Consider the following 26,175-nt stretch of genomic DNA (forward strand, 5'->3'; position numbering starts at 1 on the left):
TGTGGTTTGCGAGCTGGACTGTCGTTCGGATTTATCGATGGTCGAGGGTTCAAATCCTTCCCGCTCCCATCCCCCGTCGTCCTGCGGGAGGTTTGGACTAGGAAGTAAACTATCTTCAACTCTGAAGGAACATCCGAAACATGTAAAACATTTTACAAACAAACGCCTATTCTGCTACGTCATTCGCCTGTCTGACTACGTCACTACTTTTACCGTCGCTAAAAAAAACAATAGGCCCTACACACTATATTTATCTACCAACCTAATTTTATTCTCTAACTAAACTAGTTCACTACACCTTGATTTTTGTCATAGGGATGCTGTGACAGTTCGCGTTAGTAATTCCTCCACTTTTCCAGGTAAGCAGCTGTTCTTAGTAGGATATCAAGGGAGAAGCCTGTCCATTCTTTTCTTTGTACGACTCCATTCTTCAACAAAATCGGTATTTCGAAAGCTAGACCTACCACACACAATATTATATAGGCTATAGCACTAACCCATTCTTATTACAATGACCATCTGTTCTGTTGTCACAGATTAATAATACATTACTGTAGACGTTACTAATTAATAATGATAATAACGAGACTGTCTTTATCAAGGTAGACATATATAACTAACTTTTATTTCCGTCCGATTCTTTGGTTTCGCATAAAACATAAACAACAAACAATGACGTAATATCTTTTAATATTAGTACATCCCTGTTTACATCGAATCCCGTTCAGCGTTAATGTCCGTTAAACGATCTTCCACTGGCGCGTTATTTAAGCAACACTCAACATATCGATCGCTAACAACTAACCAAACATATTTGATAAATATAAAAGAGAAAAAATACTTAAAAAAAAAAACAAACTGCAAAGCTTATACGACGTGTAATTGTATCAATTAGTTTGGATCAGTAATGTGATTACATTTCTAATAGATCTAGATTTCTAGATTAACAACAATAAATATGTGTACTTAGATATATTTGTTCCCATTTTTTGTTTAGTGTTATTTCATGCTTTTAGCTCTCTCAGTACGCTTTATCCTATCACTTATCTGGACCAGTTGATAAAATGAGAGCGGGGGGAGAGAAAGGGTAATGTGTGTGCATTTTACTGTAATTGGTTTTTAAAAGCATTTACATACACATAAAAAAAAAGGAACAACCTGAATTCGAACTCATGTCTCTGGCAAGCCGCACCCTCAAGCCGACATTCTAACCACTCTGCTAGTCAGCTGTTTATGACTATAGAAGATTGTTTAGTTATGTACGGTATTGTTTGTTTCAAACTTACTTAAAAGCGGCGACCTATAATTCAGCTTATACTACCAATTAAATCAAGTACAAATAGTTAATTAAATTAATTTGCTTTTTTTTTTTTATTGATTCTTGTGTTGTCAGATAAAAGAAATAAGAAGAAAGTCGGAGAAATAACGTGTACAAACTTTTTTGTTTTTTACCAGACAGAGACTGGGTTGATATAAGCTTTGTAAAAATAATGCTTATTATCGACAAATAGGTCTATCAGTAGAAACAAACCATGGCGCATCCATCGAATCTCGAGACAGAAGGAGCCCTATGGATGGATGAATGGGTTATATGGTATACGTCCTGGATTGCCATCTCAAAAGTACGGCTTCTATGTACCCTGCGAGCCACCATCCCTCGTGGAGTCGTCCTGCTAGAGGTTGGGCGGCATCTTTGATATAGGGGTCACTGGTTAGGGCTAATCTTAAATTTCGAAGAACACCCGAAAGATGTAAAAGAAACATTATCTAGCCATTCTTGGGATATGTACCGTTTGATGAACCACTTCCACATGACATGTCTGAGAAAAATACTGAATGTCAAATGGCAAGACAAAATACCAGATACTGAAGTCCTTCGAAGAGCGTGTCTGCAAAGCATCCACACAATCCTGATGCAGTCCCAGCTGCGATGGGCAGGACACGTCTGCAGAATGGAAGACCACCGCATCCCTAAACGACTCTTGTATGGCCAACTAAGCGAAGGAAAGCGCTCTCAAGGTGGTCAAAAAAAGCGCTTCAGGGACACCCTCAAAAATGTAAAATGTTTTACATGTTTCGGATGTTCCTTCAGAGTTGAAGATAGTTTACTTCCTAGTCCAAACCTCCCGCAGGACGACGGGGGATGGGAGCGGGCAGGGTTTGAACCCTCGACCGTCGATAAATCCGAACGACAGTCCAGCGCGCTAACCGCACGACCAGGCAGCCATCAAAGCTTCTCTGAAGGCGTTCAGTATAGACCCAGGCACCTGGGAGACAGAGGCACATGACAGAGCATCATGGCGTCGCGCTGTGAAAACTGGCGCACAGGTTGCTGAGGAAAAAAGAACAACGCTGGCAGAAGAAAAACTCCAGAGAAGAAAAGCAAGGCAAACGACACTAGCTCCAGCTGGAATAACCTGCCCAGTGTGCGGCCGAACATTCCGGGCTCACATAAGTCTCACCAGCCACATGAGGAGGCATAAAACCCCAGTGCAAAGCCCTCAGCCCCATGGATGACAAAGTGGTCATCATCGAACCACGATGGACGAACTATATACCCTTTGATGGTAACATTATATCTGTGGCATTTTACATATCGAGAGACAATCTTTTCCAATTGCAACTTCTTGAGTGACTAAAAAGGCCAATACTTGATACACGACTTACTTCCATAGGTTGGGCATCTGTAATCACCTCAGGCGGCTGCGACACTTTCACCCTTTCACATTATATAGCTAAGTGATTTTGTCTTTTTTCTGCTAGTGTATAATGCCAGTTTGCACTTTTTGCTCAAAGTCATTAAAAAATATTGGATGTAGCTGATCTTGCATCGTAAGATTTTAAAAAGATGTTAAAATTAATTAAGAAAATCTATTTTTTTATCTTAAAAATACCTAGATCTATATATCTAAGTCTAAGATAATTTAAATCTAGTCTCGCAAAACAACAAACCATAGAGTCTATAACAAGATTTAGATTTAGTATGTAAAAAAAAAATTAGATTGGCTAATTTCTTTTAATAATCCTGCTCCGTAGTTAGATCTATATTTGTCAACAACGAAGCACATGTATTGTAAGCAAAACTGATTCCAGAACTAGATCTAGAATACATCTGGGTTATTCTAAATCTAAATAGATAGACTCTATATAGAATCATAAAGGCACGATTCTTATTTCATCATACGCTAGAACAAATTCTTCCCTAGTGCCATTAATCTATCATCTAGTCAGTGACTCAGTGTCACTCACTCAGTCAGTCTCAGTCTTAGTACTCGTCTTAGTCGTCTGACTGCACTTTGAGTTTGTCTGTAAATCTGTTCTGAGTCTGAACTGAATCATTCAAATTCAATCACAATCACTGAATCAGAGTTCAACAAGTTTTTAGATTTTAGTTTCTCAAGTTTCTGTCTGTTACTGTTAGTGTTGGTCATTGACTAAGGACACCAATAAATATATTTATATATTATTATATATATAAATACACATGACTCTGACTAGATTAACACGAAATGTGTAGAATCTATTATATAATATCTATTATTTTTTATATTATAATTATTAATATTATCCCCTTTTTTGAAGTAACGCCTGTAACTCTGTAACTAAAATAGTCTGTTGTATATATATTATATAAGGAACCTAACGACTTAGGCTAAGTTAAGTCTTAGCTTAGGCTTAGGCCTTAGCAGACTGGCAGAATTTAAATTGATTAATAATAATATAATAAAATGCAGTATTCTTACATACCGGTACACTGCATTCCTCATTAATCTCCAGACTCGAAGACAAGCCATATTATTATAATAATAATATTATAGATCTAATAAAATATGCATGATTAGATAGATATCTAGATTCATAAAATCATACAATGTATGATACATGTATGAAATGCGTTGGACATGTAAATTATCTTTTTTTTTTAACTAACATCTGTAATATTAATAATCTACTAATATATATATAAGATTAGAAGATCTATAGTTTAGAAACTTTAGATTGTCACTAGATCTATATCTACTACACTACTTACTTAGATCTTGATCATCATCTTGTCTTACTCTCATCTTGAGCCATAGGAGTTCAGTAGGACCCATCCCCTGCAGTCCTAAATTATTTCTTTTTTACTATAAAATATAATGTCTATCTATAGACTATAGAGTGTCTAGTTAGTCTACTATAGTAGTATAGTACTATAGTAGTGTATAAATTATAATGATATTATAGTCTAGATTTAGGTTGATATATTTTTTTACTATACTTTGACCTATTGGAGATCTATTGACATGATTGTGATAACTCATTGACTGTCAGTGAGCAATGGAAAGTTAAAAACTATCTTTTAATCATAATCTGAGACTCATTGATCTAGATTTACTAGACTACGTCTACAGTCAACAAGACGTCTAAAGACTAGTTAAATAGAAAATAAAATAGACAGACTGAGTAGACAGATCAGTAGAGAAAAGAGATCTAATTTGGAGTACTATTTATTGGGTTGTTTAATAAAATTTAAGTTATTTGTATTTGACTTTTATAAAGCCTAGAGAAAGCTATGTTTAAAGATCCAGATCTAGAAATATAATAATATATCTTATTATGAATTCTTATTTTAGACAAATAGAATATATTTTTCTCTACAAATTAGCAAAAAGTTAATCCTTACTCTGTATTTCCATATCTAATAAACTAAAAATTTTAATAAGCTAAAAATTGTTATAGATTCCATATAATTTTATGTACTTTAACATAATTATTAAATAAGTTTTGAGATACTAAATAAATAAATGTCAAAAATTTCTGTCATCAGTTGAACACCAAAATAACTGTGTTGAAAACAACAACTAAACACTAGATCCCCTCAGCTGTTTTGATTGATTAACACTCAAGACCATGGGGAAACGGAAGCGCCAAGTGAACATGATGAGTCAAAGTGTTTTGGTGAAAGACAGAAATAAAAAACTTGGACATAGATCTGTCGGAAAGGATTCATTTGTAAGAGTTTTTGTCCTTGCAAAATAAATAAATGTCTTTTAATGTAATCTTTTCTTAAGTTTAAATAAAAATAAGTAAGATTGCCTGATGCTGCTCAAATGTAGTTTTTGTCCTTGCAAAATAAATAAATGTCTTTTAATGTAATCTTTTCTTAAGTTTAAATAAAAATAAGTAAGATTGCCTGATGCTGCTCAAATTTGTATAATTATTGAGAATTTTAAAAACATCTTTGATTTCAGTTACACACTACAGAACTAGAGGATGGTATCACATATAACCGAATCAACTTTCAGTCTGTCACAGAGCAGAATAATTTGGAAGACTTCCTTACAACAGCCGAAATGGCTGGGAAAGACTTTACTGCTGGTAAATACTTCACACATTAACAGCCCTTATTAGCATAGCTTTTTTTTTAGTTCTGCTGAGTACTTTCTATTAGCACAGTGTTATATTTTATGGTCTTTTCATTTAGTGTAGGCTGTTAACTACCTCACCCTTAGGTCCATGTTAGTCAACAACCACAAAGAGGAGTGGCTCAACCAATGGGCATCAGGAAACACTGGCATGCAGAAAATGACCATGCCAAACAAACTGGACAGTATTAAATTCCTCCCCCCACAAAGAGCAATCTACAATCTTTCAACTAAGAACAGGACACACACCTCTGTTAAATTACCATCTTAAGGAAATAAATCTAAAACACCTACCCCTTTGTAGTCACTGTTCCCACCCTTATGAAACAGTAAACCATATCCTCTTTGAATGCACCTTCCTAATCCACCTTAGGCAGACCCTATTTCCACTACAGCCCAACATAACCAACACCCTGTACGGCAGTGCTGATGAAATGAAGAGAACAGCACACTCTTTTTCCTTGGCACAGTCTGCAAAACACCTCACAGCTCAGCAGCAAAAAGCTGGCTAGAAGAATAAGAAAACTTACTGTCTCTTATATACTGTACAATAGGACAGTTGCATATAATTTCATATTAGGACTTAAGTTCTGAATTTGAGAGTTTTGAACTTTGGGGTAAAGGGAAAAGCTTGCTAGCAGGGAGAAATGGTAAATAGGCTCAAAGCTAATGCAGATCGAGCGGAAGTGAATACAACCCAAACTACTAATGTCCCAACTGTAATGAGCTTTAAGATGCACATTTTGAACCTCAGACATCTAATTACAGAGGAGGAGCTCCATTATGTTAGTTAAATACTTCATATGAGAACTGTAAAATACTTTTCTGTGTAAAACAAAGATGGCTAGGTGATAAGAAGGACGAGGGGGGGGAGGGGTAAAAACATTTTCAAACATGTAACTGACATCTTCACTCTTTTTTTTTTTTTCATGTTTGGTTTGGTAGAAACATATTAAAAGTTCATCAATCTTCTCTTTTTTTTTTTTTTTTGAAAAAAAAAGGAGGGGAGTAAACAGCACAGTGTTAATTCCAAATTAAATCTGAAATTTGTTATTAACACAGACTTTACTTTTTCGTATCTTCTTATAAAATACAGAATGTGCTTTAAAAAAAAAGATGAGATTCTGTCCTTTGCATGCCCCTAGGTCATTTTCTCATTTCAAAGCCATTTGTTTCTCCATCCACCGCCAAATTTTTAACTTACTGTGCTAACTTTCATAACAACTCTCAAATCATTGAGTGTAATAGAAACATGTGAAGAAACTATCTTATCTTATACTGCTTTCTCTTCTTCTAGTGTTTTTTTTCCTTCTTGAAAACATCACAAATATCACTTTCTAAAAAGTCCTTTGCCTCTTTCCTATGGGAACAATCCCCCCCCCCCCCCCCTATTCCATCTCATTTCAAAGTATCTATCTGTACAATTTCATTAAAAAAAAAGCAAAAAAAAAAGCCAACACTTTTTGAATAATGAATGCTTCATTTATACACTGATAAAAAAACAACTTTTTATTTGCTCTAATAATTGTATTGTATTTCATAAGGTCAAGAATTAAATGCTGGTGATTAGTATTAGCAAAAATATTGCTCCTGCAAAAATATTTTGTTAGCACAGTGTACTTAATCTACATGTCATAATTCTGCTCATCTTTTTTCAATTTTGTTTTCAAAATTTCTTATCTTTAAATTGTTTGCCATTTAAGATCACACTTTCAGCTTTCAAATTGTCAATTTTTTCTTCAGCTAATATTGATATCAATAATTAAATTTGGTCAAGATGAAGAAGTAACTATATTATTTCTTAATGTTTGTTAATAATGCTTTCTTTTTCCAGAGCGACAGAATGTCCAAATAGTGACCAATACTGGGCAGGGTGTCAGACTAACAGCTGATGACCTAAAGAAAATATCAGAGGCCCAAGACACTCACAGATCACTGTTACAGATACCTCGGAGGTATTCATTGTTTTAGTGTTGGCTACATTGGTCTTGTCTAATTAGTTTTCAAAGTTTAAATTAGCATTGAAAATAAGTATTTTTTTCCCCTGTTACATTAAAAATGTTTTCATTACTTTCTCAGTACATTATTTTGTTAAACTTGTATAATCCTTAGGCCAAAGTGGGATTCCAGTACTACTAAGGAGCAACTGATCCTTATGGAGAGAGATTCTTTTACAGACTGGAGAAGGCAGCTGAAAATGTAAAGCTTTTGTTCATTTATATTTGTTGTAGACCTCAGGATAATGTTCACATACTTTTTGTGAACCAATCCTTAAGATCATATGATTTAAGATCTAATATAGAACTATCACTAAATTTTCACTAAAAAGTCTAAATTCTATGCCATATACAATTTTGATACTAATCAAATAGGTGTATGTAAAACTTATAAATACAACAGTATAATTGCAATTATTATTTACAATTTAGGGGACATTTTTTTTTCAATCAAACTTTTTGAGATGCTTTTGAATTCTAACAGATGGGTTGGGAGTTAACACTTTTAAGTGATAATGTATTTCTGGCCCAATGTTTATTAGAGGTGTTGAAAGTTAGTGAAATGTTTACACTTCAGGAGTTTCAGTATCTTGTAATGCTAAAAGACCAATGTTTTCCCCTGCACTAGTCCATATGACAAAAAAAAATTTGGAGACTCGTGTATGGCTATTGTTAAAGCTAAAAAGATCAGAAGGTTGTATTAAATTTTTTTGGTTTCTTCTACCAAATTTTATGTTGCTTTTTTTTTTTTTTTATCAAGCTGCCGCTCTCTTTTGATCTTGTCCTCATATCAGGTCTACCCAGCATTTTGTTTTTCCAGTTGTTATAGATGTTTAAGGTCTCAGATGCTTTGGTTGAATAGTAAACAATGATTGTGTCAGTTTTTCAACCTTTTCACTTTTTATTTTGTGTGTTGTTTTCTGTAGTTTAACAAAATAAACTAGTAAACAATTGTTTTACATTTATTATATTTCAGGTTAGAAGACTATGAACATATACAGCTGACTCCATATGAAAAGAACCTGGACTTTTGGCGACAGTTATGGAGAGTTATAGAACGAAGGTTTGTCAGACAATATTATTGATATAAAACACTTATATATTATATTAAAATTATGATACTTTCATTTGATTATTTTATGAAATAGAATTATAAAATAGAATTGTTATATTAACTTTAGAAAGATTGATATAAAATGCATTATATCAGTGACTAGAAAAGAAACATAATCATTTTGCATTTATATCTTGTAAAAATACATGAACCTTTGAACCTATACTGCAATGTGGCTAGGTTAGAAAAGTAGGACAAGTGTCTAATACAAAGAAAAATACTAATATTGACATTTTGACAGTGATGTAATAGTCCAGATTGTAGATGCTAGAAACCCGTTGCTGTTTCGCTGTGAGGATCTTGACAGATATGTCAAGGAAGTAGACTCAAAGAAAACAGTTTTATTGCTGATTAATAAAGCAGACTTTCTGAATGAAGCTCAAAGGTCAGTGATTTGTTTAGTTGTAGTAGCATTTGTAGATTTTAGGAATTTATTCTTTCACAAAAGTTGAAACTATCTTATTTGGATCATTTAGAAGAAAATTGAGCCTCTTTTTAAAAGTTGTTTTTGAATAATGAAATGTCAAAAAAAATATTTTAAAAACTCTTGGAATAGCAATAATTCTAAAGACACAGCTCAGTTTTGTACCTGTAACTTTCAAACTCTTTCTAAGTTGAGTGTAGTATTTTTTTATATATATTTTGAAAATTGAAATTCTCTTTTAAACTTAATTTCAGTAACTTAAAGTAAGATGGTTTCTTGTTAGAATTCATTAGACTACATTATCATTATTTAAGAATGTTAGCTTGAAAAATTATTATATTATTTTATATACATTTATTTAGGAACTCATTATAACTTAAAAATGTTATACTCTTTATGGCATTATATGAAACTTAAAGAAATCCAGAAATATTCTAAAAGACTTAAAACCTTCCATGACTTATGTTAGAATAATTTTTCTTGAAGACCCAACAGTCTATAGGTTAGAATAATTTTCTTTGAAGACCCAGCAGTCTATAGGTTAGAATAATTTTCTTTGAAGACCCAGCAGTCCATATGTTAGAATAATTTTTCTTGAAGACCCAGCAGTCCATATGTTAGAATAATTTTCTTTGAAGACCCAGCAGTCCATAGGTTAGAATAATTTTCTTTGAAGACCCAGCAGTCCATAGGTTAGAATAATTTTCTTTGAAGATCCAGCAGTCCATAGGTAAGAATAATTTTCTTTGAAGACCCAGCAGTCCATGAGACAGAGAGCAATAATGAAATAGAGTGTACACAGTAGGTCGTCTTGTTGCATGCTTTTGTTTTTCTTCATGTGAATGGGTTTTTTTTGTGGCCAAAGCTAGATTTCAAATTATTTTTTTTAGGTCAATTCATCAACAATTATTGTTCTCTTTTGACATTTACTTATCTTGAATAAAAATTGATTAGTCCTGAAAAAAAAGAATTATTGCTGTTGTAACATTAGTTTTCAAAGTTCCTATTTAGTTTTGTTTTTCATTTTTTTAAAATCACTTTTCAGGAATCAGTGGGTCGACTATTTCAATAAAGAAGGTATCACTGCTGTCTTCTTCTCAGCTAAAGTGGAGAAAGAGATACAGAAGGTTGGTAGATATTTCAAAAACTAATATTTTAGTCTCATTCTTCTACCCTGTTCATCAATATTTTTAGGAGGGATTTTAAAAAAGTGCAGATTCCTTTTCGAAGATGTACTGCAATAAAATATGAATGAAAGTAAGTTTTAGGGATGGGTTTGATACTAGACTAGGAATAGAAGAGATAGTTACTAAAATTATTTTGTTTTAAAGCAACATGTTATATTGCAGTGATGATCTAGTGCCATGTCTCAGAACCTCTAATTTGTGTACATATTGTAGTATCTGGGTGAAACACTGCACTCGTCCTTAATCTTCTGAATGGAATCAAACGATATATAATTTATAACTATCCTCCAATCCTAATTATCAAAGAACATCATTAAATATCAATTAAGAAATATCAACTAACGCGATTTCATTTTTAAAAAATTTATTATTTACAGGAGTTGCCTCAAAAATCAGCAGCCTCAAGCAAGAGTGATTCTGAGGATTCTGATGAGGACAATGATGATGTTCTTGAGGAGGAGAGTGATGAAGAAGATGACTCAGAGGAGTATGATGATGATGATGATCATGATACTGAGTCACTAGACAAAGACTCAAATGTTCAGAGTGTTAATGTTTCTGCTGCCCAGGATGATAGACTGGGCTCTAATGAGCTGGTAGATAATAGACTCAATGACCTTTCTTTACAAGAAAATGTGAACTCTGGTCATAGCGGTGAACTTACTAGGTCTTCAGTTAATAGCTGTCAACAAAAATCTAAACAAACAGTAACCAATAACTGTGATGAAGTCACATCTAGTGCCTCTTCCACGGCCTCACCTTTGGTCAACAAGGCAGACATTGTGACGGCGCAGGAGCTTCTGGACATATTTCGTAAACTAGCGCAGCCTGCGTCTCAAGGCAAAGAAGTGTCCACCATTGGAATGGTGGGATATCCTAATGTAGGCAAGAGTTCAACCATCAATGTGATACTAGAAAAAAAACAGTTGGGTGTCTCTGCTACACCCGGGAAAACCAAACATTTGCAGGTAAGAGCAAAAAATTTTATTGTTAAACTAGATTTTTTTTTCCACTAAACTGTGACTTAATTTTTGTCTAATAGAGACTCACTAAATAAACAGAAAACTTTAACATGGTGTGAAAGTTGTCATAATTTTCTCTTTTACTGGTATTACTAAGTAATTAATTGTTTAGTTGAGGTTTGTTTTATATAAGAAATATATTAAACATTTAAGTATTAAGTTTTAGGTTTTTCATTCTATCTCACTAGCTATAATACACTATTGCTTAACAATAGACCCTCTTTTTTTAAAGTAACGTCTGTATTATATAAGATAAGATAACAAAAGTCTGGACTAGACCAGTGTTTCCCAAACTGTGTTCCTAGGTTCCATGAGGCCTGACTAGGTGTTCCAACGAAGTACTGAAATTATCAGTTAGTAGGCCTACACGTGAATTTATCTCCAAGTAAATGCAGAAAAAAAAGATTTTTATTAGTTCTTAGTTATTAGTAAAATAAATTATGTATCACTATGAACTTTGAACCGATCTAGAATGTGATTAATTTTAAACTAAGATGCAATAAAAGACCAACCATTAAATGATTTTTGGTCAAGTTTTTTTTTTTTAAAGTACCACAACCACAATATTTCTAAACAAGCTTTTTTTGCTTTTTACTTCAGTTTCAAACCTAAAAAAATAAATAGTGTTCTAATTAAAAATATTTAGAATGTGCGAAGTATTCCATTTAGGAAAAATGTTTGGGAAACACTGGACTGACAAATTATTCATCAAACATGATTGACTTTCTTAAATGTCTTTGTTTCAGACACTTTTCTTAGACGAGCACCTAGTCCTGTGTGATTGTCCCGGCCTTGTCTTCCCATCCTTCGTAGCAACAAGAGCACATTTGGTCATCAACGGAATCCTGCCCATTGATGAGCTCAGGGATCATGTATCCCCAGTCAGTCTCATATCCTTTGGTGCTAGTTAGGCATTGCAGAAACAGAAGTATATTTGTCACGAGTTGTGTTAGTCAAGCATTGCAAACACGGAAGTAGATGTTTTGAGATGAGTTTTGTTAGCCATTGGAGAAACAGAAGATCTCTTAACATACGAGCTATTCTAGTTTAAATTTATATGCCTGTTAATCTTGTTATTTGTAACCTTAAAGCAAGGATCCTTTTATCTGCTTTGCATATTGCCTCAAGCAGTGTTACTATAGAAAAGTAAAGTATCCCTGATTCAGACCTTGCAATTTATAGGGCAGATGATGTAAAGGTCATCTGTTTTGGCTGATGGTTAATGAAGGTGACCAATGGTCAGCACAACAACCAATCACCATTTCCCTATCTCATTAGAGTTGAGTGGACTTGGGAAGGCGTCCTAATAATCCATGTCACACTCATTCAATATCTCTTGCTAGCCATCTTTACATTTTCTGTCTGTTTTGCAAGTCAATTTAGAGCCTGGATAAAGGAAGTGTTTAATTGATCAAATTATTGATTGTTTCCCCTTAACTGGCCATCACATCTGTGATCAAATCCCCCGCTCAGTGCTAGAATCTACATACAGTCTGATGATCCCCAGACCATCATCCGATGATGTCAACCCAGACAGAAAGCCTACAGCGGAAGAATTTCTAAGTGCCTATGGCGGTAAGTTTAATTTTGTCCACATTATCATGTTGCCTATCAGTTCATTGTTTTGTGTGAAAACTGATTGCTGTTTTTGTGAAAACCAGTAGCCTGAGTGTGGTGTGATTAAAAATTAACATGTAAATTTAAACTAGTCAAAGGGAGGTCTTATTGTTTTCTCTTCCAACACAAGACCAAAAAAAAAGATAATTTAGTGTTTCCATATGGGAGGACAGTGCAGATCAGAAGGGCTCAGCAGTATTATTTTATGTCAGTCATTTCTGTGGAAAGTTTGACAGCATACATTTTGTTTCTTAACTCTTTCTCTCCGTAATTATTTTTCAACCTTTTGAAGGAATTCTCCATTTTTCTCATTACTATTTCACTACCCTGTTATATATTTGGGCTTCAATAGCTTTGTTGTTTGTAATCAGAAAATGTTTTATGTGTGTGGTATAGAATTAAAAGGAAATGCATGCTCTTTTTATATAACACTAAGTCAAGTTTATAAAATTAATTAATTAAATTTAATGAGGTCAAATCTACGATGGTATCGTCGATTAGGGGAGAAAGTTAAAAAAGATGTATTAAATCAAATTATTACTATTATTATTTGACATCTTCTTCGTTCTCATTTTACATGTCACAGAGTTCAGATCAGTAATCCTATATCTGAGATGAACAGCGCAGTGGTTTCCAGATCAGGCAGTTCTCCGTATAGTTTCTGTTCTATAGGTGGGCTTTGGGGCCAATTTGACTATTGCAATTGATTTTCAAAATGATAAATAAGATATTAGAGAAAGGCTGTTCATAAAATTAGAAAATTATTTATCAGGTAAAAAGGCTTAAAGTATAGCATCTAGTTTCTTAGGTTCAAAATTATGTTGGTATTAATACATTTAGTCAACAACAAAATGCAGTACATGAATCTAAATTCACTTGTTTTGTAATAAATGTTCATTTAACTTAGGAAAGTAAAAAGTAAAGTTCCCCTTTCAGACCATGCAGTCTATAGAGCAGATGATGTAAAGGTAATCAGGAACATGGTAAACGAGGGTGTCACGTGGCCAGCAAAATGACCAACCACCTTTACTGTTCCCCAACTAATATCTGGTAGGCCTACCCATTAGAGCTGGGTGGACTCAGAGGCGCCCTAAATATCCAAAAATTAAAAATCTCAGACTTCACCAGAATTTGAATGTGGGACCCCGGTTTGGAAACCAAGCGCCTTACCACTCAACCACCTCGCCTCCTTCATTAAACTTATGGGTACTAAATGCAAGCTATCTGGCTACTAAATAATAAGGTAGTTAGTAAAATTCCAAATGAATTTCTGAATTCTGACACTGATGTCTTAGGTCGTAAGGTGTACCACCAATGTAACAAAACATTAAAAGGTTTATTTATTAGGATAATCTTAGGTGTTAACATACTCATTGTGCTTTTAAAATTTCAGCCATGCATGGTTACATGACAGCCAGAGGAACCCCCGACTGCCCAAGGTCAGCGAGATATATACTGAAAGATTATGTAAAGGTCAGTGGTGATGTTTTTTACTTTCATAGTTTTGCTCGGTGTGTCCATCTCATGATAACCTTTGAGTTCCTACAATAATAACATCAAAGATTGAACCAAATATTGCTCCATAAAATCACAGACATTAAAAAAAAAAAAGAAATAGCTGGTACTGTTAAGCTTTATGTTAATTGGCTTTGAAAGAAAAAAAGAATAACTGCCCTGATGTTTTAAATGCTAGAAGGTAGTCTGTCTCTAAACATTTATATTTGTTGTCTGTTATTTACCTCAACTGATGTATAACTGCCAGGATGTTTTAAATGCTAGAAGGTAGTCTATCTCTAAACATTTATATTTGTTGTCTGTTATTTACCTCAACTGATGTTTAACTGCCCTGATGTTTTAAATGCTAGAAGGTAGTCTATCTCTAAACATTTATATTTGCTGTCAGCTATTTACCTCAACTGATGTATAACTGCCCTGATGTTTTAAATGCTAGAAGGTAGTCTATCTCTAAACATTTATAGTTGTTGTCAGTTATTTACCTCAACTGATGCTAAATTATTAGCAATATTTTGATGCTACAGACTTCCATATTTTCTTTTAGAGCTTCAGTTTTAAAAAATCATATAGGTTGGCAGCATGAGTCATTAATGCATTAGAGTTGATATTTGAGGGAAAACAAACCAATGGCTCTAATTTATAATGAAAACTTCTGTGATTTCCTAGACTCTTTATTGGACTTAATGTAGAGGTATTGTCTCAATACTGAACCTAAAATATGAAACAATATTTTAAGAGGATTCACCTTCACCCATCCCTTAATCTGTTAAACTGTTGGGGCACCACACAAGATCTGTTGACCATCTTTCTCCATTCCTCTCTGTCTTGCGCCCTGGAAAGAATTTCATTCAATAACAAGCCTGTCCATTTTTTATGTCTTCCCATCTCTTTCTCTGTCTGCCTCTTCTTCTTTTCCCTGGATTGTTCCCTGAAGGAAGGTCTTTGCGAGCCCTTAGGACCTTATAGAGTGGCCATAGAGTTTAAGTAATGAGTTTTTCACACAGTGGTTAGCAGGTCATTTGGGGGTCCAATTGCTGTATTAATCCTGTTTCTAATCTCTTCTTTCTGTAGCATCTCAATTCCATTGCTATGAGGATTACATGAAATGTGTTTAAGTTTCTAATACATTTTACACTATCAATTTCAGGGCAAGCTGTTGTACTGTGAGCCTCCTCCTGGTATCTCTGGACCAGAGTTTCAGGACAAGGAGAGGATACTCAAGATTCAAGAATTAAAGCCAGTGAAAGCTGTGAGTAGCCAAAAGTTTTCATTAGTTCATCCTTTTGTTGAGTCAACAGGATTGGGTTACCTCACATTATGGATAGTTAGTGAGATAGTTTTATGTTGAAACTAGACTAGAGCTTCATATGGCTAGGTTTGAATTATCTTGCTTAGAAAGTAACTCATTTATCTGTTTAATTGTTCTATATAAGATTGATTTAAAGAAAGAATAAAAAAAATTGTATATGTTCAATCTTCTTTGTCTTTACCTTCATGATATATTTAGTTCTGGAGTCATTACTGTTTTACGCAAGAGTCATAAATATTATTAGCAGCTTCTTTGTATTCCTGTTAGGAAGCATTTGATATGCCTGACAGAGGGCATAAGTATTTATGTAAGGGAGTTTTTATATTGTCGCCAAATCCAAAACAGTGAAATAATTTCAAGCTGAAAATGAACTTATCAGTGAATGTTTGAATGATGATAATACTTTCTATTCTAATAGTTTATGGAAGAGAAGAATGTTCATTTTGAATACATGTTCATTTAAATGAAACTTATTACTTTGAGTGTACTGCTCAATGTGATTCAAACACATCAGTACATTTTTGTTCTAGGCACCTCTGGCAGAACTCTGTTTATTCTGAGAAAATCTCCTTGTTTCTAGTCTGGTGGGGCTTTGGTCAATGTGGGCTTTGGTCAAAGCCTTCTTATTCCATTCTTGTCACTGAAGAATAGCCTGGAGCAGTGAGAGATTTGGAAATAAAGATGGCCATGAAATGTCTCGGAAGTGGGACTTCCTAATCTACTTAAAATATGTATCTTCTTTCCTGAATTGGGTCACATATTTTCTTTTCACATGACCTTGTTTATGTCATTTTATTCTTTCACCCATCATTGAATAACTAGCTAAGGAGCAATACAACAGTTGTGTTATCGTCAAAAACTTAGGTGGGTTAATGTTAATACTGTTAACATTCTTATTTTTTAATCTTTCTACTGTATAAATGTAGTATCCTAATCTTCAACATTACAAAAATGTTCAAAATGTCATTAGAAAGCTTTGCTTAAGCAACAAATCATTTTTTTTATTTTATTTTATCATACCCTAATTTTAATTTTATCATACTCTGCATTTCATTTGATGTGGATTTCTATTTTTCTAATAAAACGCTGGCATTGCTCCCAGGAAATAATTGTATCGTTCACAGTAGACGTTTGTTTTGCTAACTGCAGACAATTGTATTTTTACTGAGAGTTTATTATTGTAAGTTATTTGTGTTTCTGTTGGGGGACTTAAGTGTGTCTTTAAATTGATGTCATTTATAAAGTAATTGACATAAATATGTCTCTTCTCAGAGGGTGTCTCAAATCAGAAGTGATGTGGACAAGGAGTTTTTCCAGAAAGTAAGCATTTGATATATAAGTGATATAGCTCCTTCTTCGTAGTTGAAGATGAGCGCATTCGGTAAACATTTACTCATTGGTGTAAACATTAACTCTTTCTCTCCGTAATTATTTACCACATTCTGGTGGAATCAACGCTGGTATCGTCAGGAGAGAAAGAGTTAATTCACCTGTCTTAGCATTGATCGACTCACTTGATCTAATTTAATGTTAGCAAGAAAAAGGTAGATAAAGGATAAACCAAGAAAATGATTCCTTTATATTTTTTTTCTTAATACTAATGATAAATCTGTATCGGAAGGCCTTGACCTTTGATTTATTTCTTCAGAATGTGAGCAAAGTCCACTCTAAAGGTGTCAGTCGTCCAGCTCGACCCGATGGTCTGACCCAGCGGTCGCCTGATGGAGGGATGGGCAGTCAGTTGTCCATCGCGTCCAGTGCCACGGTGAAGCCCTGGAAGAAACACAACAACAAGAACAAGAAAGAAAAGCTACGCAGGGTGCACCGAGACCTTGATGTTCATGGTTGATGGAGTTATTGTTTTTAGGTCTCAAAACCTCACGGTTTATAGATAATGTATTTTATTTCGTGTCGTTGCGATTCAAAAACTGTATACAATCACTTTGGTTTGTAAGAAGAATTTACCTTGACCTACTTTCAATGTTAGGTACATTGATTAATTTCATGCTGATACAATAGTGGATAGCTGCATGTTTTCGGGTTGTTTGCTTTAGGACAAGAGAAAGTGTAGGCATGGGCTGTAGCAATTTTTTTTTTTTGAGATCATATTTGATAATAATGATACAAACTTGAATGTCACAGATATGTCTTTTTACTCCTTTTTCTTTTTCTCTCTCTCTTCCAAACCATTCATTGTTTAGTATTTAGGATGCACCTAACAAGGGGCTAAGTTTGAATCCAGACTTGAGCAGAGTTGTGTTTGCTGAGTGCCTAAAGCAGCAGGGAAACCTCCTAGATACCCCCTCCCCCCACTGGTTCACAAAAGATATAGGACCATAGAGCACTGAGATTGCTATATATTAAAAAATATTTTTAAAAAAGTATTTTTAAGGCCAATTTTGTTTCAGAGTTATATTTTATATCAAAGTGGAGGCCACTACACTTTTTGAAACCTTTAATACAAATCCACTTAATAATAGAACTAATATCTAAAAGCATGCATTATTTTACAAGAAAGAAACATAGTACTTGTAAATTAAAACCCCAAACCATGACCCCTTCTTTAAAAATGTATATTTAATATGCATGTTTTGTTTAAGAAATGTATATTTCTGTAGAGGGTAAGGCCCGGGAATAGCATACTGTTGTAAATCCTGAGCTGCATTTAAATATTACAAGCACACTACAAACTGACACTTCTTAGTGTTGCCAACTGTAAGATTTAAAGTTTTGTCATTAAAATGAAAGAAAAAAAAAATTAGTGAAAAAAAAAGTTAAAGTTTCTGACCTGTTGCAATTCATTTGCTTTTTTTTTTTTTTTTTTTTTTTTTTTACATTAATTGTGGAGGCTCCTCTCTTGTGGAAGCTCCTGAGCAACATGACCAGTAAATCCAGCCCTAGGTAAAGATGACTAGAAAAATGAGTTGTCCATCCATCTCACCAGAAATCTTGTGTGACAAAGAACACTTTTTGTGCGTTGTAACTAAATTTTCAGGTTTCTCTTGAGATACATTCAGCTTGACTGTAGTAAACAGTCCAATATGTCTTGAGATGTCACGACACACTTTCTCACTATAGATATAGTATTACAAAATGACAATGTGGCTGATCTTGGGGCTTAATCTTATTTTTATTAAAGGAGCGTCTGTTATTTATAAGATTATTTGATGATGGCCTGGCTTTTAGGGTCTAAGTCTGTGTAGCTCTGACTGAGTCAGTGAGTGTCTGATAAATATTCTGGTACTGTAGTAAAGACTTGAACCTTTGGATCTTTCATTTACAACACTGAAATTGAATGAATTTGATGTGTGATGAGTGTATGATAGAGTTGTGTGAATTTGTAGCGTGAATTATTGAATGAGAAATAAAACACCAACTACCTAGACATTTTTTTTAGTCCATGAATTGTCGTCATTAGTTGTTTTGTTTCCTTGGTTACACCTTCTTGCCCATAAGGAAAAGCAAAGAAAAAGGGGGTGGGTAGGAGGTGTTCGGCTGAAAATGTTCAGAATTGAAGTTCATTGTAGAAAGAGGTTCAATCATTTAAACAGCCTTTAGATAGTTTACAGTAATCAGTTCAACAGGTGTGCACTGGGAAGTTAATTTGTATAGTCAGCATTGGGCAAGACAGCCACTAGTTAACAAAAAAAAAAAAGACTATTCTGGTTATTCAATAAATTTAGTTGTTAGTTATTTTGAATAAGGAGGTGCTGTGGCTTTCGAACCAAGGTCCCGGGTTCAAATCCTGGTGAAAACTGGGATTTTTAAATTTTGGTATCTTTGGGGCGCCTCAAGTGTCTACCCAGCTCTAATGGGTACCTGACATTAGTTGGGGAAGGGAAAGTTGGTAGGTGACCAAATGACAGCCTCATTAACCAGTGGGCCACAGAAACAGATTACCTTTACATCATCTGCCCTATAGATTTTAAAGGTCTGAAGGGGAACTATTTTTCAAACCATCAAGTTTATTAATAACAAAACTTATTACAGGTAAATATATAATGAACTTTTCCTGTATGCACAATCAGGTGTTGTGTAAACCTATTAGAGCCAGCTGACGTCTGTTGTGATCTTGAGAGCATGTCATGGAAGCTCCTCTGTTTCGCCACCCTAGCCATTAAAATATTGCACATGATACAGTCGTCCCAGTACCAGAAAGTCGCCATACCCATTGCAGCAGCTGTCGAACAGTATTAGCACCCCCGCAGTATCCGCATCGGCATTCACCTGGGCAGGGTTATTTGTAGTCTGTAATTTAGTCTTGCCAGTACGTAAGTAAATAAGACTTAGTTTTAGCTGCAACTTATTAATTGACGAGCTTCTGTCACATCTTCAATAATAATAATAATCTTTATTGTCAGTATGGAAATTTGTCTTACAATTTGTGCATTATACCAGACAAAAAACATTATAACTATAAGAAACCAAAGTTTACATTCACACCAGACTCCTTCATAATTTACATGTGATAAAGTTTATATCAGATTGTTCCTATTTAAAGATTTGATTGCCAGGGGAAAAAAAGAGTTTGTGTATTTCTTTGCTATCGGTAAAATCACAAAATCCTGACACAAAGGTGATTCTTTAAGACTAAGACTGAGATTGCTTTATTGATCCTTACGGAAATTTGTTGTGATTACAAGGACTCGTTTCTCATATAAAGACAACACAACAGAAAAATACACATAAATACAACAGACAACATAAAGAGTTCATTTAGCGACTACACTCAGGTATCTTGGTGCATTTCATGTTCCCTGATCAATGAGTGGCTGTGATAGAGTCTGACCGAGTGAGGTACGAACGAGTTTTTGTACCTCTCCGTTCTTGTTTTGATTGACAGCAGTCGCCCACTTCGCGACGACCTGGCGTAGTTCTGATGGAGCGGGTGGCCGTTGTCTTCCAAGATTTTTTCGATTTTTCTTAGGCACGTTTGTTCAAAAAGTTCCTTTAAATGTGGTAATGTTGTGAGTGTAATTTTTGATGCTTTTTTAATGATGTTTTCTAGACGTTGCAACAGTTTAGATGAGGCGTTGCCTTGCCAACAACTTATTCCGTTTTATTTCTAGGATCTTGTTAGCTTTTTTTTTTATAGATGTTTGTCTCAAACAACAGCCCAAATGGGTTGTATTTTTTTTGCTAATGATTTTACCAGCAGCATTTAGGATGCTATAAAGTTTATTTTTATTTTTAATGCTCAGATTGCCATACCTGGCAGTGATATTGAAACTTAAAATATTGCAGATGTGAGCGTGATAAAACATAGTCAAGGCCTTTTCGCTAATTTTCTTCTAATTTCATTTTCGGCTATTGGATTCTCGACCTAGAACTGAAATGACCATGTCGACTTGGAGATTTTCACAAGCCGCCATTTTGGCGACAGTTTGTGTTTTCTTCATATCAGGTAGGGAGAGTTCTTGTCATTACGTTTGTCTGCTAAACGACTAGCAGAAAGAAAGGGAAGGGGGGGGGGACACACACAAACACAAATATTTGATTTAAAACTTCAAAAACACAGACACTCAAAACGTTTTATTTAAATAGAAATCCCAATTTCGATTTTCCTTCGGGTAATGGATACGTCCCTCGTAAAATTATTCATTCTTAAAAATACTGTTCATTTATTGCTTTTCTAGGTTAATTCTAAATTAATTCTTATCTTATAAATTACAGACGTTATATCAAAGAGAAGATAATTATGTCCTACGTATATCCATGCATGGATTGTCTGCCTGGTCGTGCAGTGAGCGCGCTGGACTGTTGTTCGGTGGTTTCGATGGTCCCGAGTTCATTCTGCTGCCATCTCCTGTCGTCTTGCGGTAGGGTTGGACTTAACTGAGGGAACAGTGTGGACTCAAGAGCGCCTAAAGATCCCGAAATTCAAAATCCCAGTCGTCACCGAGACACCTCGTTTTGGAAGTGGAGCGCTTTACGAATCTTCAATCACGTCCACATTTTTGAAAATGCCTGACCTAAAAAATGTTTTCCGTGATCTTTGTAGTATTTGATACGTGTTCTAACACACTCATTTCCTAAATACAATACGTGTTCTAACACACTCATTTCCTAAATACAATACAAAATAGAGCAGTGAGATGTGTACATTTGATTAGAGTAACATCATTAGTAAAATCACTAAACTTAGAGACACTCCAGGACAGAAGAATAAAAAGTAAACGAATAATAATAAGGCTTGTCTTCGATTCTGAAGATTAATGAGGAATGCAGTATTCCCCGTGGTTACTCAGCCCCAGCCGTGACCTATAATAAACATAAACATTGAACCATAATTTACAAATAGAGAAACAAAACCTAATGAAATTTCTACTCCGAAAGACAAAGGCACTTTCCTCGTTCCATATGCTAGAACAAATTCATACAAATACCCCTTCTTCCCTAGTGCTATTAGAGAATGGAATGGGTTTCTTGAACCAGCCTGGAAAATCAGTGACTTAGCAGAGTTTAAGTCACCGATAGTCATGACTAACACATGAAATGCTAAGGACGTAATTATCTTCTTTTTTGAAGTAACATCTGTAATATAAAAGACAAGGTGACTTCGACAAAAATCTACATATAATATTTCACTGGAAGTGATAAATAAAAAGAAATGATTACAAATGATTGAAAACTTCCTCGTTTTGATGCACGGATTAAAATAATTTTTCTTTTGGATGAAAAGCTGTCACAAAATCCTAACGTCAATAAATGGACGAATTAAAAGTGTTTGGTTATCCAGTCAATTGATTTCTTTGAATATATTATATTCTATATAAAGTTTGTTTTTTACTTTAGTAAATTATTTTAGCTTGAATATCTCATAAACATTCAGTTCTTTAAAAATAATAATCAAATACAACATACTGAAAAACAAACCTATAACAGATCTTAATAAACAATAAATTGGCTATATGCTAAATACAAACAAATTAGGTTATATGCATTACAAATGTTTGGTGCATCTACTAGGATCGACCCTGGCTACCCTTCTGTCCTTCCTAGGCTGGTGATAGGTCAAGAAGAAAAACTTGTAACATGTCTGACCTACGACCTTAATTCAATATTTCAGGATTGTCAGTTGGGTCTACAGTTGCTTCTGATGGTATAAGTCTGACTTTATCAACACCCAAAGACGGAAGTGACCATTGTGGTTATCTTACGTGTAACCACAGCAGCAAAGCAGATGTCACATTCTTTAATGAACTTAGAATCTACAACATTGCCAACAATGGTTCAACGATAGCGTCTTTGTCTCAAGGTAAACATTATGTTTCTGCTGAAGGTGGATTTGATTTGAAAAGAAAATATTTAAGAAACTCTCAGGCTAGTCTTCAGCTGTCCATAACAAAACCAGAAAATTGCCTCTTCGGACTCTACCTGTGTGTCGTGGACTTCATCGATGAGCATGGAGCTAAACAAACCAACACGGCTGTAGCTGGAGCTGAAGACGGGGGCAGTGTGTCTTGTTCAAATGATAGAGTTGTCTTGAAATCTGAGAAATCTATTTTGGACAGCTTGGCGAGAGTTGAGCAGACGATACTAAAAGATGATAAGTTGCTGCAAGAAAAAATGGACAGATCGCAGAATGTAACAACAAATTTAATTGAAACGAAAATGGAAGAAATTAATACAAAGTATGGACATTTCTCCCAGGTCAGTTCTTTTCTTTTCTTTTTTTTCTTTTTTCAAGCAATATTGTGAACTCCTGGCTTGGCTTTTACAGGGAAGATTTCATTACAATGCCACGACATTTCTTCATATTTTTTTTTCCATTTTTTTACTGTTTAAAGAATGTAAACGGGACCATAGAAAACAAAGTGGAACTAAAGAACAGATTTCTATGATTGAATTTTACCGTGAAAGTCCCTTAGTCTAACAAAACTACAATACATAATAAGACTAAATTTTATTCCACAAAGGTTTTTGAGGAACTTAATCTGTTGGAGGATAGAACTAAAGAATGGACTTTGGCATTTCGTGGAACTCCTTTCATTGACAAAGCGGTGTACGAAGCTTACATTGACGGCACTGGGATACCTTTTGATGTTGAGATCGGCTGTAAAGTTGTAAGTAGTTTTTATGAAACATAAACATTCGTAAACCTAGATATGTTATTGAGTCTTTGTATCCTTCACTTACAATTTGTCCAAGTTTATCAATGAGTTATTTATCTACCAATGCTTTACTTTATTTTATATCACGGTGCAATAACTACATCAATGCAGTGGTGCTTATACAGAGAACTATTGAACATAATTAATCTTCAGACTTTAATATAAGCCCTGGCCACTCTTCTTGCTTCAAATCTCGAGACTCCAAGACTCACAGCTTCACGCCACGAGGAGCGATCGAGAGTTAGTGCTTCCCAGCCGTGAATGTCGATATCGCACTCCTTGAAGAAGCACTTCAGGAGGTCTTGGTAGCGCTTGTATTGACATCACTTGGAGCGCTTTCCTGCACACAACTTCCCGTATTGAAGTCGTATTTATATATATTATATTATATTTATATATGTATCCACTTTATGGCCTCCTTCAGAAGGTGGATCATCTAGTGGAAATGAAATGAATGGGCATAAGCTACGTTTGGAACGATGTCGCCCACGTAGCAGTTCCACTCTCTCCACGTAGATTGATTTATACAAAGGAAAAGCAGGTGCCAAATGTTATGGAGTGCGTGTTTCGAGGATGACATTGAAGAAAGGGAGCATTAATTGTTAGATGGTTAAAGGGATCATTAATTGTTAGATGATGAAAGGGAGTATTAATTGTTTAGTTTTGATGCACATTAAACAGCACTGGTATAAGCTACTTTAAGAACGACGGAGATGACTCCAGGAAGCCAGAGTGTAGAGACGTGCTTTTATTGTAAGTAAGATTTGTTTAAAATACAAGTTTATCTCATTACACCTCAAGCTACATTTGTCTATATTGTTATAAAAGTTCTATTTAGTTTTGTTGACAAAGAAGTTATTCAGGTTATTTCAAGTTTTATAATTTAAAATATAATAGGCACTCAGCTGTTTTGTTGTCAACCAGCAGTTTGGTGCTACAATTCAACGACAAAGTCCACCAAATTGTAATGACTACCTGACAGTAGTTGGGGAAAAGTAAAGGCGGTTGTTCGTTGCGCTGGCCACAAGATACCCTCGTTAACCCTGGGCCACAGAAACAGATGGCCTTTTCATCATCTGCCCTATAGACCACAAGGTCTGAAAGGAGTAGTTTACTTTACTTTATTATATCACGATACATGCATTAATTATTTTATTAATTATAATTCTATACTTTATTCTTTTTCTTTATATTCCAGATCACTTCCTCTCTCCCCTGTTACAATCATTACAGAAACAGTTCAATCCTTGACCACTGGAAAAATATAAAAGAGGTCAAGCTGGTAATCTATCAGAACAATGTCCAGGTCCATTACATTATTTTTAACGGTCAAGGTTCTAACTACTTGAACTGGTTTTCCCAAAGAAGAGTCCTAAGTTCTTCCTGGACGGACATCAAATGGAAAACCACAAATTATTTCAGCATCGAAGGCTTAGCTAGTCACGGGAGAAGATTCTATATCAACCATGTTTTCCCAGGAGGATGCCATCTAGATATCGGCTGGTTCTCCGCCTTTGATTCATCCCCTAACAGATGCCCATACCACACAAGTGCTTCTTATCCACTGATGAAATTTGCGAAAGGAAGCGAAGCAGACGTCTGGCAAGGGCCGAATTTCGGTGTAGCAGACTTTTTCGCCATATTTGTAAAATAAACGACATATGTTACTGCATGGCATGTTCAGATTTTGAAATAAAGGTTTTCAATATAAATATTCATATTATTACATACAATTACTGATAGGCCTATATCAGGGCCGGTCTTAGATAATTGAAGACCCTATGCTAAGTGAATTAGGTGGCCCCCTAATGAAATAGAAAAATAACGCCCAGTGTGCTGCAACAATAACATTGGGCACAAGTTTTGCTTTTGCGTTTCAAAAAAAAAAATTGTTATGAGTCCTGTGTGAGGCCCCCATCAATCGGAGGCCCTAGGAGGCTGCTTGATTTGCCAATGCCTGATGCCGGACTTGTCTATATATATTTATATAATAATGTAAATAAAAGACCCTAGCTTACTTTAATTCTCCAGCTTTGGAAATCTCAAAAACTTTTAAATATTTCACCTTGTTATTCCTTAACATATACTATTAATAACTAATCACTTTTCAAAATCAGTTACGCACTGTGACCAATAGGCACATGTTTTTTTTTTCAAATCGTATTTTGTTTCCCGTGTAATGTTGTTATATTAAAAAAACAACAACGTCATATTAAGTTCTCATTTACACTTCCGGTATTTTAGCTACTGTTTAAATAAAGAACAGCAGTTAATAACAACTAATAGATAACTTTATTTTTTTTTCGAGATGTAGGGCGCGTGGGAAAAAGGCGGGGGGGGGGGGAGGGGGGAGGTTTCTAAAATATTTCTTTCTGTAGCATTAGACGATGTAAAAGCACTCTCTTCAATAATGTTTAGATCTAGAATTAAAATTTCACAGAGTTATCAGAGTGAGTGTGAGCTATTAT

At 34.7% G+C, this 26,175-nt stretch overlaps 2 protein-coding genes across 8 annotated transcripts; both read left to right on the top strand.

The window, feature by feature from the left end:
* The first annotated feature begins 340 nt into the window (after nt 1–340).
* On the top strand, nt 341–18,978 carry LOC106051640 (large subunit GTPase 1 homolog). 3 transcript variants are annotated; one of them, XM_056008766.1, is made up of 15 exons: nt 341–359; nt 4,811–4,995; nt 5,235–5,361; nt 7,243–7,363; nt 7,521–7,607; nt 8,382–8,468; nt 8,761–8,904; nt 9,989–10,070; nt 10,508–11,098; nt 11,899–12,041; nt 12,600–12,727; nt 14,163–14,242; nt 15,432–15,533; nt 16,866–16,913; nt 17,242–18,978. In XM_056008766.1, exons 2-15 carry the CDS (start codon nt 4,894–4,896, stop codon nt 17,440–17,442), a joined length of 2,043 nt encoding a protein of 680 aa, XP_055864741.1. In that variant the 5' UTR covers nt 341–359; nt 4,811–4,893; the 3' UTR covers nt 17,443–18,978. The 3 variants fall into 3 exon arrangements, with proteins under 3 accessions (XP_055864741.1, XP_055864739.1, XP_055864740.1); XM_056008764.1 differs by lacking the exon at nt 341–359 and adding an exon at nt 3,005–3,073; XM_056008765.1 differs by lacking the exon at nt 341–359 and adding an exon at nt 3,022–3,161.
* A 741-nt stretch (nt 18,979–19,719) lies between these two features.
* On the top strand, nt 19,720–25,425 carry LOC129922534 (uncharacterized). Of its 5 annotated transcripts, none has more exons than XM_056009151.1 (5): nt 19,720–19,864; nt 20,921–20,997; nt 22,663–23,246; nt 23,513–23,659; nt 24,906–25,425. In XM_056009151.1, the coding sequence occupies exons 2-5, from the start codon at nt 20,928–20,930 to the stop codon at nt 25,359–25,361; spliced, it is 1,257 nt and encodes a 418-aa protein (XP_055865126.1). In that variant the 5' UTR covers nt 19,720–19,864; nt 20,921–20,927; the 3' UTR covers nt 25,362–25,425. The 5 variants fall into 5 exon arrangements, with proteins under 5 accessions (XP_055865126.1, XP_055865128.1, XP_055865123.1 ...); XM_056009153.1 differs by having other exon boundaries at nt 19,720–19,860; XM_056009148.1 differs by having other exon boundaries at nt 19,722–19,864; nt 20,838–20,997.
* The last annotated feature ends 750 nt before the right edge of the window (nt 25,426–26,175 follow it).

The sequence above is a fragment of the Biomphalaria glabrata genome, chromosome 13 (assembly GCF_947242115.1).
Source record: "Biomphalaria glabrata chromosome 13, xgBioGlab47.1, whole genome shotgun sequence".
Taxonomy (NCBI): domain Eukaryota; kingdom Metazoa; phylum Mollusca; class Gastropoda; family Planorbidae; genus Biomphalaria; species Biomphalaria glabrata.